General features: G+C 35.1%; 1 protein-coding gene and 1 non-coding gene across 11 annotated transcripts in view; one reads left to right on the top strand and one right to left on the bottom strand.

The window, feature by feature from the left end:
• Positions 1-470: 470 nt before the first annotated feature.
• The window catches only part of CASP8AP2 (caspase 8 associated protein 2), a 35442-nt gene continuing 17392 nt past the window's right edge, over positions 471-18520 (bottom strand). For 4 of the 10 annotated variants that reach the window (XM_055535478.1, XM_055535479.1, XM_055535475.1 and 1 more), the window contains 9 exons: positions 16544-16612; positions 14393-14493; positions 13765-13839; positions 12788-12903; positions 8655-10873; positions 4989-8115; positions 3828-3927; positions 3071-3157; positions 471-1107 (listed from right to left, as the gene is read on the bottom strand). In XM_055535478.1, the coding sequence (XP_055391453.1) occupies positions 3101-3157; positions 3828-3927; positions 4989-8115; positions 8655-10873; positions 12788-12903; positions 13765-13839; positions 14393-14493; positions 16544-16612 (5864 nt within the window). In that variant the 3' untranslated portion in view covers positions 471-1107; positions 3071-3100. Of the gene's footprint in view, positions 1108-3070; positions 3158-3827; positions 3928-4988; positions 8116-8654; positions 10874-12787; positions 12904-13764; positions 13840-14392; positions 14494-16543; positions 16613-18520 lie in introns of those variants that run through there. The other 6 variants (XM_055535481.1, XM_055535482.1, XM_055535477.1 and 3 more) reach the window with 4 other exon arrangements.
• On the top strand, positions 14749-14812 carry LOC129620315 (U7 small nuclear RNA). Its single transcript, XR_008698497.1, has one exon. It is a non-coding gene; the product is annotated as a U7 small nuclear RNA (small nuclear RNA).

The raw sequence follows: 18520 nt of genomic DNA on the forward strand, positions 1-18520 counted from the left end.
TTTGTTATCTACCAAGTAATTGTTTAGATCAGGGCTTCCTTCTCGTGCAGAAACTGGAAGAAATGGCAATTTCCTCAGTAACTTCAGAGCACCAAGCCTAGACTGTAACCTACCAGTACCATCAGTCTGAAGAGAGAGGGATGGATAAATAATTCATAGTTAGGCAATCCTTACCTGCTTTTCCCAGATCTTCACCCAAAAGGAACTTTTGCACTGCCCTGATTTTGTCTGTGAGGACCCCTGGGGCACTGTTCACTGTACCAGTACCTGCTATGACAAAGCAGGCAAAAGCAACTGGTTTGCTCCAGTGAATCTTCTCTAGCACATTTAGCCAGCCACGCCTCCACCAAGAACCACTTCAAAATAGCCCCAAAGGACCCTGGGCATTTTATCTTTGTTCCATTTTAATTACTATCTAAACACAATAAAACATTCTAATACACAATAAAAGAAACATTCTAATCAGAATATAACAGAACTTTACATGGTTTTATTTATACATTACTGGTAATGAAAGCAAACTTTATACAAAAAGTTTTATACAAATAAAAAAATCCTTGGCTAGGCACAGCCATTCATGTGTGTGTATACACCCACACATATACACACACAGAAAGTATTTTACCTCATTATAATTATACATATTTACAGATACACTATTTAAATTATTTTACAATTTAACAAAATGAGGACAGGCAATTACAAAAGCAAATAAAAATGGATGAAACAAACTAAATAATCATTAAGTTTAAAATGCTACAAAACTATTTTTAAAAATCTAGAAAAGAAAGTCATTTCTTTTAAATATCAAAACTAAGATTTCAGTACTGTTTCATTGTTGCTTTTACCTTAATAATAAGTTGTAACCTGCTTAGAAATAAATATTCTGACCAGTAACAGGTGAGCAAGTCACATTGATGACAGGAACAAGTTGACTATGTTGGCCTGAAGTTAAGAGTCAGCAAGTAATAACAAATGCAGATTATTATCTGGTAATCAAATATGTCATAAAACTGCCCTCTCCTGCTCCATTAAAAACATGAAGAATTCCAAGCTTTTGTGTAGTATGCAATATCAATTAAGACTCCAAGAAACTCAGCAACTTATCTGTAATATAAGAAAATGCTAAAGTTATGATTCTGTTTTCTGATATGATCATTTTATAAAGTGCTGTTCTTTCAAGTGAGTTCTAGACAATGTGTGTGTGTGTGTGTGTGTGTGTGTGTGTGTGTTAGTCACTCAGTCATGTCAGACTCTTTGCAACCCCATGAACTGTAGCCTGCCAGAATCCTCTGTTCATGGGATTCTCCAGGCAAGAATACTGGAGTGGGTTTCCATGCCCTTCTCCAGGGGATCTTCCTAATCCAGGGATTGAACCGGGGTCTCCTTTGTTGCAACCAGATTCTTAACCATCTGAGCCACCAGGGAAGCCCTAGATAATACTGGTGGTTAAAGAACTAGCTTTTTATAGAATCAGGTTGGTAACTTTATCATTACACTCTCCTTTTGACAAGAATTTAATGAGACTATAGTACTTGTGAGTCTGAGTGAACTCTGGGAGTTGGTGATGGACAGGGAGAGCTGGTGTGCTGCCATTCATGGGGTCGCAAAGAGTCGGACACGACTGAGCGACTGAACTGAACTGATAGTACTTGAAGGAAAAAAAATCAGCAAAGAAACAAACTAGTAATGAAATAACATACTATTTGTGCTATCATGCAAGCAAATAAAATGTCAAGTATCAAATCCATGAAAAAATTGTACATTTGCAATGGAATTTGGAAATTTCAAACTAATAAACATCACTTCCAGATACAAGTTAATTGTTTCATGAATGGACATTATCTTCAAAAAGAGAATGGAAGTCACATTTTATAACAACATTCAGATAAAACCACAGTTTAATTTCCTAAAGGTAGTGAAAAAATTTTAATTTATTTATAATGAATCTGAAAAATAATCAGGCAATTTTCACATCAAACTATTTTTTTAAGGTTCTTTAGAATAAGTTTTTTCTTCAAATTCCCCAATATTCAATTTTACATTCTGAATTACATATATAGAATTTTAACTTCATATAAACTACTAAATATCTTTTGAAGATTTCATTAACAAACTAGTTGCTCTAAGAGGATACTGAAATTAACAGATTATCTAAAAGACAGTAATTCATACTAAGTTTAGGAACAGATTTTTATAACTCAAAAATATTCAGAATCCTCACAATGAGATCAATGTCCAAATATGGTTTTTATTAAGATTTACCTATAAAGTTGGGTGTTTTGGATTCAAATAACTATGACTACAAATCAACTGAAAAATAATGATTTCTTAAATATCTTTACAATTTTCCTTACAGAAAAATCCAAAATTGTTAGGCAACTGGCCTAGGTCTTAAAGAAAAAAATCTGATATGTATTGCCTTAATAAATCCGTACAAGAATGGCTTAAAGAAACATGTCTGTGTACATTATTAATAATTTAATGTGGTAAATTGTGTCACCTCTTCAGATGACAATGGATTTCATGTTTTTAAATGTATGTTTTATATTTAAAGTATTTTAGCACTCAATTAAAAATGAGAAAACTGTTAAATTACAGTGACCGCACAGACTTCACTGGCTATGAAATACACTGCTATTCAAGAATGTTTTCTTTTCTTTCTTTTGGCTGCACCATATGGCACACAGGATCTTATTTCTCCGACCAGGGATCGAACTGAGGCCCCCTGAAGTGGAAGCACAGAGTCTTAACCCCTGGGCCTCCAGGGAATTCCCTCAAGAATGTTTTCTTTATCTATAAAAATTTATCAGTCATCAAATGGATTTGCCCCCGCCTTAGACTCATGAGCATACAGAAGGTGGAGGAGAGAGGCTATCCTCATCTAACTGCAGCAGGCTTCACTGAGCACGTCCCACCTTCTAAGACAGGTGACTTAGAAGACTTCATGAGCAATCATCCTCCAACCTGTGACTGAAGCATGAGCTCAACTGGATGTCTGTCACCCACCACTCACATCTTCAGTGACTAACAGGCCATTAACCGAACGGGTACTGTGTCAAACACTTACTTTACTAGCCTCCTGCAGTGTAACCATTAACTACCTGCATTTGGACTTTTCAAAGAGCTTCATTAGCTGCTGGAATCTTTCTGAGACCTGAAAAATTTTAAATGAGGGTTAATTGTAAATATTGAGATAATATATTTTTGTATCTTTGATGAATATTTTCATAAAACATCTAAAATAAATAAATTTTTTTAAAAATAAAAAAAATAAAGTCAGCCTTCTGATTTGTGGAAAAAAAAAAAAGAAAACATTTAAAGACAGAGAAAGCTACCCTTAATAATAATGGTAAAGTAATGTTTCGAAAAACAAAATATCTTCATAATAAAGGTAACTGCTATTTAACTTTTCAATATTAAATTTTCTTAGGCAAGAAAGTATCATTACAAAATTGCTTGAGATCAAATAAGTAAATGGTAAAATGACAGAAAAAAGAATTAGGATTGTTTCAAATTTCTTCCACAATCACCAAGCTTTTAAACAGTTCTACCTGAAGAACATGAAGAACCATACTTTTTTTTTTTTGGTCCCACTGTGCAGCTTGCAGGACCTTGGTTCCCCAACCAGGACTGAATTCACACTCTTGGTAATGAAAGTACAGAGTCCTATCTACTGGATGACGAGGGAATTCTCCAAAGAGCAATATTTTTAAAGACATTAGCTAATAAATATATATTTATTTTAAACACATTAAAAATAAAATCCAAGTATTTAGAATAGTACCATCTGTGAAACAATAGAGATGTAAAATTTGGGTAGTTACCTGATACGGATTTTTATTCAACTTAGCAGCTAAATGAGTAAATGTTTTCAATGATGGCCCTTTTTTCTGACATTCCAATAAAATTTCCCGGTCATCATTTCTGAAGGGGGAAAAATGTTTAATTAGTTTCTGTAAGTTAGAACAGAAAGGTAAAAAAAAGTCCACTTTCTTAATATCTACTAATAAGAATAGGCATTTTTGTTAAAACTCATCAAAAAAGGAAAAGTGTATATACTCAAATAATGGACAATGGTTATCTGAGAGAGAAGATTATAGATGATTTTAATCTTTGAGTTCATACATATTTTCCAAATTTTCTAAAACAAATACACTAATGTATTTTCTAATGATAAGAATGAAAGATTTCCTTAAAATTCTACCTGTAGTGTGTAAATAGTACTAATAAAGTTAGGGCCCAAATGTGATCACAGACTTAATAGGTGAGAAGAACCAAAAAGTAATATAGAATTCAGATCTTCTGATCCCTAGAGCTTTGCTTTTTCTACATGGTCTGAACCAATGTTTGTTATTACAATCTCTGAGATTTTACCATCTACAGGTTACCTGAAATGAAAGCATGGAGGACTGAGGTATTAAAACTGATCCCAATTTCAAGAAAATTCAGTATCATTATACACTCTAGCCAGCCTGGAGATCATGTTCCTCTAGCTTAATGATTCACAACTGTGGTTGCCTTTACATCTGAAATGCTGTCTTTACATCTGCATTTTTAAGTTCACATTAAAATACAACAAAATTTATAAAACTTTTTTTTTAAACTTCTAATTTCAGGGGAAAACTCAAATTACAAACACTCACACTTTTTGTCCTATTCACCACCTGTCATTCCTCCTTTCTAAAGAAAATTTGTGTATAGTAGGTCCCTTATGAATGAAAGATTTCTTTTTTCCACTGAAAAAGTGAGGTAAACATAGTGAAAAGTTCTGTCCATCATGCCAGTACACATCCCTGGTCAACAACCACTGCTCTAGACTGTTATACAGTACAGCTGGGCTGTATCCTAGAGTGTATTTTCTACCAACTTTGGCCATTTTTGAAGTGATCCCTTTACCTATTTTAAGTTGGGATAAAACTATGACATGATAGATTTCTGGTGTCTCAAAATTTCCTGGTGATTTAATAGTCTCTTAAGATTCTTACCTTGTCCACGAAACTATAATTTCTCCCTTCTTTTTAATAACATTCTTTGCAGAAAGGCTTGTAAAAGAAGTGGCAGATGCTGCTGATGCATCCTTAGTCCCCGGGCTTTCCTTTAATGATGAGGGGTCTTTAGTCACTGAAGGGGCCTTTTTCTTACTGGCTTTCCTTCGATGAGCATTACCATTCTCACCAGAGTCTTGGGTAATTTTTTTGGTCTTTTCCCTACTGGTTAAGTCTGTTTCCTTTCTCTGTTTTTTCTGAGAAGAAGGATTTAGATCAGAAAGATTTCTTCTCTTTTTGTGAGGGTTATCCAACATCCCAGGCAACTCTGAACTATTGGAATTCAATGCTGACTCTGAGTTTAAATCATCCTTTTTCACTTCACCCAAACTGGAAGCTTCCAAGGTTAGATCGATACAGGCCTCCTCAATGACACATTCCAAAGGCCTGTTCGCCACCTGCACATTTTCTTCCTTCGAGTTATCTTCATCGACACATATCACTGGACACCCCAAGTCTTCAACAACTACAGCAGGATGGTTACCTTCATTTTTACTGTCACTTGAAACATCTTGTGTCAAATCAATAAAAGTATCAACAGTTTCAGGCTGCATATTGTCTAATACTGGAGCATTTTGATCCACACTACTTCCAGAACATCCCAACTGATCAATATTTAAAACTGTTACTTTTACTAATTCCCCCAACTTTTTGGTCTCGGTGACTGGATCTTTTGTGAGGTCTATACATGTGCTTGGAAGATGATCCTCAACAGAATGTGGAATTTCTTCCACTGGAGGCAATTCTTCAATGCTTTCAGGCACTTTTGGTTCCCATACTTGATGCAACTTCAAACATTCTTCAGCCTCTTCGGTACTTTGACTCACTTTACCTGAAGCATCTTTAAGAAATTCATATATGTCAGGAACTTCTGTTTGTATCACACAGTCTTGTTCCTCATGAACTAATCTGCCATCAACATTCTTACTGGAATTTTTCAGTTCCTCCACAGATTTAAAAACTCTGTTCTGACATGAAATATATTCTTTCTCCACTGCTTCATCAGCTTCCTTTTCCACTCTCGGCAGATATTCATCAGCCACTGTATTCTGTACAAGAGTAGGGGAGGTAGATGGTGCCGCACGCCGAATTTTCACAATGAAGTGATCATTGGACTTTTCCATTATGACAGCGTGCATGGGGAGGTTAGGGTGGTACTGAAAGCCTGGAGCAACAGGCCGGCTTGTCCATGATGAAGAACAACTTGATTTACTGCTTGAATTATCAGACTCCAGGGCTAAATGAATATCCTGTTCAGATGCATCCTCTTCCTCCAGTAAGGCATCCTCACTAAAATGGGCACTAATAACTTCTTCAGGCGTTGAATTAGACAAAGCTTCTGGCTTTAAAAAACTGAGATGGCCATCTGACTTCAGAGGCGATGGTACTGTTAAAGAGACGGCTAGATCCTCAAGAAGTATGGAAGAAATGCAGGGCTTGCTCTTTTCTGAACCACATACATTATCTTTACTTAAAGCTATGTTAGTGGACACTTCAAACATACAATTTTCATCCAACACATCCGGATGAACTGGCAATGAAAGCCCTGAAGACAGAGATGGACCTTTCTCAGATGACAGTAAGGACCAGTTGTCATCACTGATTATCTTAGGGCAGGGAGAAACCACCCCTGAAACGAGCTCTTCAGTTGTACAAGCTGGTATAGATTCACATTTGAGACTCTCTAGCAGCTGTTTCTCTGGTGTCTTTAACTCCCACTCATTTTTTTCATTACAGTTAACACTGTTGTCCAAAAGATCAGAACCTTGCAACAAACTTTTAAATATCTCTCCCATCTGTGCATCACTCACTAAATTAAATGTAAGGCTAGATGCCTGCTGTTCGGTAAGAATCTCAAAACTGCGTTCTGGCTTCAAAGGCACAAGCTGGGATGTCTGGGCATCCTCTGTGGTGCTACCTTCAATTTTTCCTGGCTTTGGGGTGCTCAGGCAGTTTGGTTCCAAGGAATGCACTTCAGATTGAGGATTCTTCATATTATCAAAGCAAGTGTTAGCAGTCTTTTTAATGTCATGCTTTATTGTGTTACTATTGGAATTCTTTTGCTCTTGATGTTTTTCCTCAGATTTTTTACAACCAACCGAATACTTAGAAGAACCATAATCTTCTGATTTGGGGGATTTCTCTTTCAACATTTCTTTGCCCAAGTTGTTTATATTCCCCTTCTGACAGTGTGAAGATCGTGCTTTCTCTTTACTTTTCTTTTCAAGCTTTCCTTCGTCACTATCACTGCCAACATTCATGGAGTCACAAAACTTTACAAAGATTTTCTTAAGTTTTGTAAACAAATAATCAAGCTGTTCATCTACAAATTTCCACAATTTTTTTTTCATATCTGGCAGCTGCTGTTCAAATAAACGATCCACGATGCCATTCTTTTTAACTTGCTTGAGTTTGGATTCTATAACATCACAGAGATTCTTCTGTAAAGTAGTCACTGACTTAGATATTTTGGACAAGTCCAGGTATTTAATTAGTGATGTAAAACTCAAAATTGCTGACTCAATAATTCTATGAAATTGTATTAATGAAAATTTTACCTTGAATTTCATATAATTTTTCCTTACATGTTTTCTTATCATTCGTAACATGTGCATAATCTCTCGGACAGAAGAGGGTGTGACAATGATTGGAACTATTTTTTCCAGGCTGGAAGTGCTCATTGACCTCTCTTTCTTCTCTGTTTTTGAAGATCTGCTGGATTCACTTCGTCTTCTGTTCCATCTGCTTTTGGTCTGATGCATTTTCATAGAGGATATCTTCCTATTGTCTTTATCCAAACGCACAGAGCTTTTCCTACTTTCTGGGCTAGTTTTTGTGTTCTGCACTTCTGTAGAAGCTCTTGGTTTGGCACTTTTGTCAAAACTTTGTGGTTCAGGTTTTTCATTGTCACTTATAATTTCTCCTTCTTCTAATTCATCTAAAGATGAATTCTTGTGGGAGTCTGCTTCTGCAAATTTGTCAGATTTGCATATTGGCTTTTGATTTTCCTTGTTGAGATCAGACTGACTTGTGGAGGTAGAATGAGCTGAATTTGGTAGAAACACATCTGTGAAAGAGAAAAGCATAGTATTGCCACATGACCAATCAGTGTTTGTCATTTAACATTTCCACGTTAAATATAACAAAAAATTAAATGTTGAGGCAATTTGTTATTTTAATAGCTTTTTTTAAAAAAAAGCAGAATGTTAATGTCTAACACTTATCATATGATTCATCTTTACTGGTCTGAGAAGGTGCCTGATAATGATAGTGCACAGTTTGATCATTTGGGTAACCAGCAAAACCAACTGTTCATTTCTTGATGTTAGCAGCATCACCTACTCTATGCCATTTGATGATGGTTTTTAAACAAGAAGTATCTGAAAACAGGCAAAGAATATTTGAAACAATCTGTCCCACCATTCTCTTTTTTGTATAAATCAGCATTACCTAAATCTAGACTAAAGGCTCAATGTACATTACTAGTTAACAATAGAGGTCTAAACACTAGTTATATTATCAAATAAAAAGCATTAATTCATCTTGCTGGTGTATTTTTACATTCTCACATAAAGATAAACTATAGGAGATAATATCAAGTATTACCTTTATGATTATTATTATATAATGGAACTTGAGATGCACTTTCCAGTCTAAGAACTTTTGCTACAGGTCTCACTGGACTATTCAGAGGACTGATGGCTTCTGGAATAGGTCTCAGCTGATTAAAGTCAATGCTCAGAACTGAGTTCTCATCATCATGATATACTGAGTTTGTTTCACCAACTTCCATTGTGTCATCCATTAACTCAGTCCGCTGAAGTGAAGATTCTGGAGTCTCTCTAGGTAAGCAAGGATCCAAATGACAAGACTTATTCTCAACCAGTGGTGGGTCTACAAGAGAAGGCTCAAGTTTTGGTGTACCACCTTCTGAAAGGACGGCTGACAGAATGTCAGTTTCTTCAACTGAAGGCTGCAAAATGCTTTCACTGGATTTGGTCACATTTGTTGAAAAAGCCTCCTTCATTTCTGTCTCTTGAGAAATACTACAAGAATTTAAGTCACTGTTTCTTTTGCTATCCAATTCCAAGCCAATGTTCTGAGAAACATTTGTCTGTGCTGTGTCTATTTTCATAGGAACTGCTGCCCTGGAACCATTAACAGTCTGTTCCATTTCTGTGGATGAAGATAACGAAGATTCTGATGGTTCCATTTCCACAGGTGCTGAGAAGGAAGTCTCTGTGCCACATATGGGTGTGTCACAAGGCACAGTATTCTCCACAGATGCAACAGACAAACTATTTTCTTCTACTTTCCGTTCTGAAATACTGGTCCTGGGTTGAAATGCTGCTGTAAGAGCATCCTTTGGTTCCAATAACTCAGATTTGGTTTCCTCTGTGATATGGTCACTGACAGAGGGAACACATGTCACAGTCTTAGCCTGCACCAATGACTCAGAATCACATATGTCACAGGATTGGGGAGTGTCAGTTACTGTATGCTGATTATCCTGAGAAACAGGCTGCTTTTTAGCAGGAGAAAGAGTTAAGTTCAATTTTTCCATAAAGCTCAACTTTAAGTCTTTGTTTTGTGGTTCATTTAGGGCACTCTCAGTTCTAACTGCTGGCTCCTTATTATTTGCTCCTTCAGAAACATCATTGTTAGAGACTTCCCCTTTATCATTTTTTGGCTCATTCTGTCTCTTTAAGTCTGTGGTGGTTTTCTTAGTTTCTTTGTTAGTCTTCTGCAAATGTCCTGAAGGTACTCTTTCTTCATTTCTGATATGCTTATTTTCTTCTTTGTTCTCTCGTTCCCTTTTCCTCTTTTCTTCAGTTCTGTGCCTTTCTGCTCTGAAAGGTGCATTTTCCCGCTGGTGCACAGAATCAACTTCTGTGGAATCAATGTGTTTGTGAGTTCTACTGGCTAAAAGAGAAGACGGACATCTTCCTTCTTGAAAATTATGATTACTTACAGCCCTGTCTCTTTTACAATCTTCCCAGCCTCTTCTCTCCTCTAGATGGTATTTATTTGAATTGTGTGAAGACTTTGATGGTTCATTTTTGGAATGCGGAAGCACCGCTCGTTCAGATCTTCTCCAATGATCCTGGCCTTTCCCTACTGATTTCGACTTCTGATCAACTTTTCTTTCTTCTTTGTCTTGTGATTTAAGTTCTCTTCTATTTACATTTTGTGATCTTTCACTTTGTCTTTCGAGTTTTTTGTCACTTTGAGATTCTAGTCGAGTGTGTGACTTGTTTCTAGAGCTTTCTTTCTCCCAAGAAGAGCTGATGCGCTCATTTTTATAATCTAAATCCGTGTTACTTTTCAACTTTGCCGTTTTGCTTTCAGCCTTTGGTTCACCTTTACCATATTTCTCAGGATGTCCTTGTAGCCTCTGACTGGCCTCTGTGTTCCTCGGTTCACCATCACCATAGCTAGTGCTCAAGTCTTTTCGTATTCTGTCAGTCCCCCGGTTGTACTGGCTATGTCGACTATCTTTCCTTCCTCTTCTATGATCCTCATTTGAATTGCTCTCACCAACCTGATAATGGAAACGTGACCAAATGCCATTGGTGGAGTGTTTTTCAACAGATGTAGGCAAATGCAAAGTGCTCTTTTTTTCACAGTGTGATTTTCCTTCCTTTTCATGGTTTGGCAGTGAAGTGCTGTAATGTACATCTTTAGAAACATCACTTTTCACTCTGTGATCAGTCTTTGAAGAGTCATCCAAATGGGGAGATCTGGATTTAAGATCTTTTGTTTTAACTAGATCTGATGTCCTTGAAGTTTTATGATTATTCCGAAAATGTGGAAACTCTGACAGTCTATTGAGAAATAGAAATTAATTAACACCAAAAACAAGGTTAATTCCTTTTTAATAATCCAAGGTTTAATCACATGTGATACACTTTATTTTTTTTATTATTGATTGTATTTATTTTTTTTGTTTTGTTTTTTGTTTTTTAATTTTATTTTTAAACTTTACAAAATTGTATTAGTTTTGCCAAATATCAAAATGAATCCGTCACAGGTATACATGTGTTCCCCATCCTGAACCACCCCCCTCCCTCCCCGTGATACACTTTAAAATTGGGGGTCCACATACTGGCAAAACTAATTTTACTTTGTAAAAAAGAATAAGTAGTAAGAATTTACCACTTTCCAATGTAATGGACAAGTTTTTAAAATAAGGAACTCTCTTTCATTTACTTTGCTCAAATAAAGCCTGAAGGACCTCTCAGTTCTCTCCCAGCACTTGCCAATGTCATTCAGATTTCCTTCACTACAGGAGAAAGAAAAGAAGGGAGGGAGGGAAGAGTGGCAGGAAAAAAGAAGAAAAGAGGTGGGATGGGGTAGTTCTGTGATAGATGACCTAAGTTGTCCTTTACAAAGTATCCTGTGGCTTTAATATTAAGAAGTGAGAAACCAGAGGCTGGAAGGAGCAAGAGGTGATAAACAGTTTTGAGCACAAAGACCACTGCCAGTTTAGCTGAGAGGTGATGGGTAGCAGTGACAGTAGAAATAGGAGAGAAATGAATGAATTGAGAGAATATAGACATAAAAATCAACAGGACATGGTAATGGATTGGATCTGAAGGATGACAAAGAGCTAAGTGTCACTGATGACTCCAAGGCAGGGTGCCTGCAAGTCCCAGTTTGCCAAGTAATATCAGTGTAATTACTAACAGCACTTCCTTCTACTCTCAAAAGTATCCTGGTTTGGGCAATAAATTAAATGGTCATTCTATCCTTCAGTCTCTCTAGCTTGCACCAGCTGAATAAATGTTGGGGAATCCACTAAGCAAGGAACAATGGAATGGGTTCAATCTTGAATTCAGTTTTGGATGAGGTAACTTTGAAAATTTTGTACAGATGTAAAGTAGTTATCTACATATAAATGGAACTGACTAGTACAAGTAAGATTACATCAAAAGAAAATACTGAAAGAGAAAGGAAAGTAAAGACATAGCTTTGAAGAAAACCAACTTCACCAGAAAAATAAGTCTCAAGTTAGGAAGAAAACTAAGGATCACGAAAGCCAAAGGGAGAAACTATTTCAAGAAAAAAGGGTCAACTATGTCAAATTGTGTGTAAAGACAAGTTAAAATGAGAAGTCAAAACTATATGATGAATTTAGTGGTAGTCACAGGAGGAAGAGGTCAGAGTGGACTGGGTTTGAGAGTGAGTAGAAATGGGAGGTGGAGAAACAGAGATAGCAAATTTCAATAACTGTTTTGGAGGTGTGGACTATCAAGGAGAAGAGATGCAATTCTCTGAAGCCAAATACTGCCCCAAACAAAAAAAAAAAGTGAGAGGGAGAGAGAGAAATTAAGTAGAAAATCTATTTCAGAGGAAAAAGAATATATAATTGAGAGATATTTTAAGAGTTGTCTATGACAGAATGTATGACACAGACATCCTCCTTGTATTTTAGTAATTTGGTGGGCCCCTTCTGGAACCCATGACATACACCATCATCTTCTCAGGATCAAAGAATATCAGAACAAGATCCCAGTATATTACAAAACTGGATACATTTAGAGAGGTATGTGGCAATATTCTATTACTAATCATACAGAAATCATTATGACAATATATTATTAGAATATTATCTCCTCTAAGTGAAACCTTAAAAATTTAACAAAATGTATGATTTTCATTATCTTTTCAAAGTTAAAAATATTCCACATATCAATATTCATGTAATTTACAAACATATCCACATCCCTCAATCATACCTTTGGTGAAGATTATTTATTTCTTCATCCTTGCGGTTTATTTCCACTCTGGCTGTTTTGATAAGTGCTGAGATATTTTTCTTAAGGGACTGGTTTTCATTTTTTAAGCTAAAATTCTAAACATCATAAAATATATTTAGTAAAGTATGTATCTATGGAATAAACCACTATTTATAATAGCTATTGATTACTGAATGCTAACTACATGCTAGGCATGACTTATTTTATTTTATGAAATTCTCATAGTCATAGGAGGAGTACAGTGATGCTCATTATACAAATGGGGAGTCTGAGATTCAGAGAAGAAACTGGCACCAAATAAAGGCTATTTAAAATGAAACAATTTAAAAGAGGAATCAAAATGAAAAACCAATAAATAAACAGAAAAAAAGTTCTGCCTGGGTCATTATTTTGGAAATTATAAAATTTGTGTTATATTTAATAACTGGAGGTTTAAGTTGAAATAATATACTAATTCTTAGGTGAACAAAGAATGAATTGAGGACTGACTGGCTCTTTGGGAGAAAGGGAAAAGAAAGAGAAACAACTTTACCAAAAAATAAAAATCAGAACAGGAAATTCCTGATTCTGCAGCATAACAAAAAAAGTCACTCTGGCAAAAACTGTGAGGGTACCACCATTTTCCCCCATCAGTCATTCTAAATTTTGGCTCCTCAAGCCATTCTTTTAACCACCTATACAATCAAAATTTTCTATTCTTTAACTATTAACTAGTCTAGCAACAGTTATTTAATCATTGGACAATATCATTGAACAAATCAAGTAGTTTTATCAGTTTCATTGACACTGCAAATAATGCATATTTGGCCAGATTTGCTATTTCACATAATACTTTGAAAAAAAGTTTCCTTATAATCTGTCAACCCTTTAGCATTTTAATTTCTAACAAAGAATTTTACTAAATTTTTATTTTAAAGGCTAATAAGGCAAAAATAAAATATTCATTATAATTCTACCTGTGTCTGTATTTCTTTAAACTTTTTCATCAGCTCTTTCATTTGCAGCTGACATTTTCCATATTCTGCCTGCAACTGTAAAATACAAAAAGATCAAGCATCATTTTAAATTATTTTTTTTAACTTAAATGACATTTCAAAATATTTAAAATTTTGTAAATCAACTCACAAAATAGAGTAAATGAGGTCTACTTCTATTAACAGGTATTTAGTTAGATTACTGTTTTTTAAGTTGGGCCTGCCAATAATGTTACTTTCTTTAGTTTCACATTCAGTGTCCAAACTTGAAATTCAAATAAGGTAGAAAGAAATTTGCCTGCATGAAGTCTTGGGACAATTTATAATGTAGTACAAATCATGAAAAGACAAAATGTTTTATCACACTGATTTACCTGTTGAGATTTTACATAGATACTTTAATTAAGCAAAATTATAACTACATTTAGCCAAACATTCAGAAGACACTGTTTCAAAGCAGATCGGAAGGCAGAAACTGATGTAAATGTTCTTTTAGTCTAAGAGCTACTTCTCAAACATAGAATGCCTATTCAGAAGTTAGCCGATGCCTGCATTTCAGGAGATATCAAAGCACAAAATAACCGTCGTTTATAATTCTGGTAATCCATACATCATTATATGTTGCCTCCTTTGCAGTTCCTTCTTCAGTCAGGATTTCTTCATATAAATCCAGACAATTCCTGGATGGTACAGAGGATTTGGATGCACTGTCTAAAACAAAGAAGAAACCCTTCCATTAAAATAAGTATTTCCAGATTCGATAAAATCCTATAAAAACTCCGGCATTTTTCTAAGAAATGGGAAAAACAATCCTAAAATATGTATGGAACCACAAGACTGCAAATAACCATAGCAATCTTGAGAAAGAAGATGAAGGAAGGAGGCATCACACTTCCTGATTTCAAACTATAATACAATACTGTAGTAATCAAAAGTATATTTTTATAGGAATAAGAACAAACACATAAGTGCTACAGCTCTTTTACAATTTGTCTAGCAGGTTTTCCGGTCCACACCAGAAAATACCCCCATGGGGAAAAAAAAAAGCAGATACAGAGATCAGTGGAACAGAACAGAAAGCCCAGAAATAAAGGCAGGCATGTACAGTCACAGGTGGCTAGGTGGTAAAGAATCTGCCTGCAACACAGGAGACCTGGGTTTGATCCTGGGTCAGGAAGATCCGCTGGAGAAGAACATGGCAACCCACTCCAGTATTCTTGCCTGGAGAATCCCATGGACAGAAGAGCCTGGCAGACCACAGTCCATACAGTTACAAAGAGTTAGACACGACTGAAGTGACTTCGCAGGCAGGCACAAGTATATGGTCCCAGCTTATGACAAAGGAGCCAAGAATATACAATGGGGAAAGGATAGTCCCTTCAATAGATGGTGTTGGGAAAACTGGACAGCCACAAGCAAAAGAAAGAAAGTAGACCCTTATATTTATATAGCACACACAGAAATCAACTCGAATTAAAAACTTGAATTTAAAATCTGCAACCATACTTAATATCTTGTAATAACCTATAATGGAAAAGATGACAAAAAAAGAATATATCTCTATCTATCTAACTGAATCACTTTACTGTATACCTGAAACTAATAAAACAATGTAAGTCAAGTATATTTCAATAAAGGGAACTGCCTGGCAGTCCACAGGTTAAGACTACATGCTTTCAGTGCAGGGGGCACGGGTTCCATTCCTGACAGGAGAATTAAAATCCCATGAGCCCGGCAGAGGGGCCAAAAAAAAAAAAAACTGAAATGTATGGAAAAAGAGACTAAAAATGATGGTTACCAAGGGCTAGGGGTGGGGAAAAAGAGATATTGATCAAACTCTTTCAAGTTTGTGGACAAGTACAAACTATCATCCAGCTATAAGATGATTAAGTTCTGGGGATATCATGTACAGCAGAGTGATTATAGTTAATAACACTATTTTATATAATCAAAAATTGCTGAGAGTAATCTTAAAGAGATGGTAATCACGTGATGCTATACAGGTGTTAGCTAATGCTATGGTGGTAATTATTTCACAATATTTAAGTGAACAATATTTAAGTGTTGATAAAATCAACATACTATACATCTTTAAACTTATTTAATATTATAAGTCAATTATATCTCAATAAAACTAGGGTAAAAAAAGAAAAACATTCATGTTAAGCGTTTTGATATAGTGTCTACCTCTACCCAAAGAGCTATACATTTCTCCATCTTTTGTATTTCATCTAAACCTATACTAATTTCAGATTAGAACTGGAAAACCACTTTACCTAAAACAAATTTGTCAACAAATCAGATGTAAAGATCATATTTGTTTGAAGCTTTGAAAAATTTGATTGCAGAAAAGTTTTCTCAATTAGACAGGTCATTAGACTCTGCATATTATACCTGTACTGATTCATTTGAAAATACATATAGTACCTACCCTTTTCAAAAGAGTTCTACTATCACTAGCCTGTAACAGTGTGTAAGGTAATATATGTAGTCACCACCACCAGCTTTATTTTCAATGGTACAAAATACTCTTCCATAAGGTCTGATTAAATCTGACACCCAGATGAAAAACAAACCTAAGGGCTAATTTTTTCACTGATAAAGATTTGGGTAAAAAATAGTTACCTGAGTACAATCACTCAGAAAAGGCAAACTGTTGCGAAGCTATGAGTTATGCCAGGAATTGGTAACAACAAAATAAACACTTCCAACAGACTGACCAAACAAAATGAAACAGTAGTTTGTTACAGAATTTACATACCAGAACCAGCACTGTCCAACCCAGCATATATGTCCAAAGAACCTTCATCATTATTTTTAAGAGGAGAAGCTGGGGAAAAAAAAAAATCAAAGACTAGTTAAAACTGACTCTGTGTACTTAGTGAAGTTTTTCCATTTCTACTCTGAAGGACCAGAAAAAGAGTATCAGTCTCGTGCCAAAAAAGAAAACTGTTTAGAAGCTTTTGTATGTCCTTATAAACATACACATCTTAGTACATAGTTACAGACTTAAAAACTCACTTTCAAAACCATACTAGTCAGAAGATTCCCAATCCAGTATCAGAACAATCTTCCTGCAAAAATAAAAACTCTAAAAATATTAAAAGCTAACTTTAGTTAATGCTCTATCACTCACTGGATTTACTGTGCAATCATTTCACAATATATACAAATATGGAATTATTATATTGTACATCTGAAATTACTGTAATATTATATGCAAACTGCAGCTAAATTAAAAAAAAAAAAAAAAGCTATCTGAAGAACTAAAGAGCAATCCAAAGCAGGCAAAAACTGGAGAGGAGATGACCCTGCAAAAAGCAATGAATTCCTAACCCCCCCCCTTTTTTTTTTACAAGTTTTTGTGCAAAGATAAGCCCTAGTTGGAGCCACAGTAGGCAGAGAAACTCAAATGGACACTTCCAGTCCTAATAGCTTGAAGAACTAGAGAAAAAACTTTGGGGGTGATAACAGCAACTAGAAAGAGGAAATCCAAAGAGCCACAGAGGACTCCCCAAATTGTGCCCAAATCTGAATAACACAAGTAAAAGTTAAAACTCCCAGGAGTCCAGCTAAAACCTAAAAAAATCTCTGTAGCTAAATAGAGATTTCAGCTACTGTTCACCACAGGGAAGACAGAAGATCAAGTTCAGTTGAGATAAATGCCTGCTAAAATTAAAAACACTAGCACTTTTCAGAGGAATATAACAGAATCATATATCTCAAACATTTACAATGTCCAAAACACAATTCAAAATTTATCAAAGGAAATCTTGGTAGACAAATAAAAACAACTCCAAAACCAAATGAAAATTCTAAAACTGAAACTACAATACCTAAGGTAAAAAGATTCAACAGAAGAGGCGGTGAGCTTGAAGACAGATCAGTAAATTATCCAATTGCAAGAATAGAGGAAAAAAAATTTTTTAAAAGATCACTTACTAACCTATAGAATATCCCGAGTTCTCACATACTATATACCTGGAGTCCCAGAAGAAAAGAGACAATGGGGAGGAAAGTGATGCTAGAAGGATACTAAAAGGATACTAGAAGGACAAAAACGGTAAATAACTGAGTAAATACAAAAGACTAATATTTCATCTTAATTGGTTTTAACTCCTCTTAGTTTATTTAAGATACATACAACAGGCTAAAATAAAAATTACAGCAGTGTACCACAGGGTTTGAGACATCTTTAACAAAAAGGGATGGAAGGAGGTCAAATGCAACTATATGTAGAAGATTCTACATCTTACATAAAGATTCTTACCTTTTAATAACTAGACCATAAAATGTTAAAGATATATATTGCAGTCCCTTGAGCAACCAATTATAAAAACCACTGCAGGAAGGTATAACCAAAAAGCTAATTTGTAAATCAGAATGAAATTCTAAAATACATTCAAATATTTGAAAAAGGTAAGAAAATCAGAAAGGAAAAAAACTGATGAGACAAACTAAACTTTTAAAATGATAGGTCTAAATCCAATCACAGCAATAAAGGATATTATTGTATTAACTGATAAAACTGGTATAAAGATGGTAGACTAAATTATAGCATTAGTGTTAAATTTACTGAAATTGATGATTATGCTGTCTTTATGTAAGAAAACCAACTTTTGCTCGTGAAATATACACTGAAATATTTGGATGTAAGGGACCATAATGTATACAACTGGTTATCAAATAGGTCAGGAAAAAACTGTGTGTATGTATGTGTATAAATTAAAACGTATGT

This window comes from Bubalus kerabau, chromosome 9, assembly GCF_029407905.1.
Source record: "Bubalus kerabau isolate K-KA32 ecotype Philippines breed swamp buffalo chromosome 9, PCC_UOA_SB_1v2, whole genome shotgun sequence".
Classification (NCBI taxonomy): domain Eukaryota; kingdom Metazoa; phylum Chordata; class Mammalia; order Artiodactyla; family Bovidae; genus Bubalus; species Bubalus kerabau.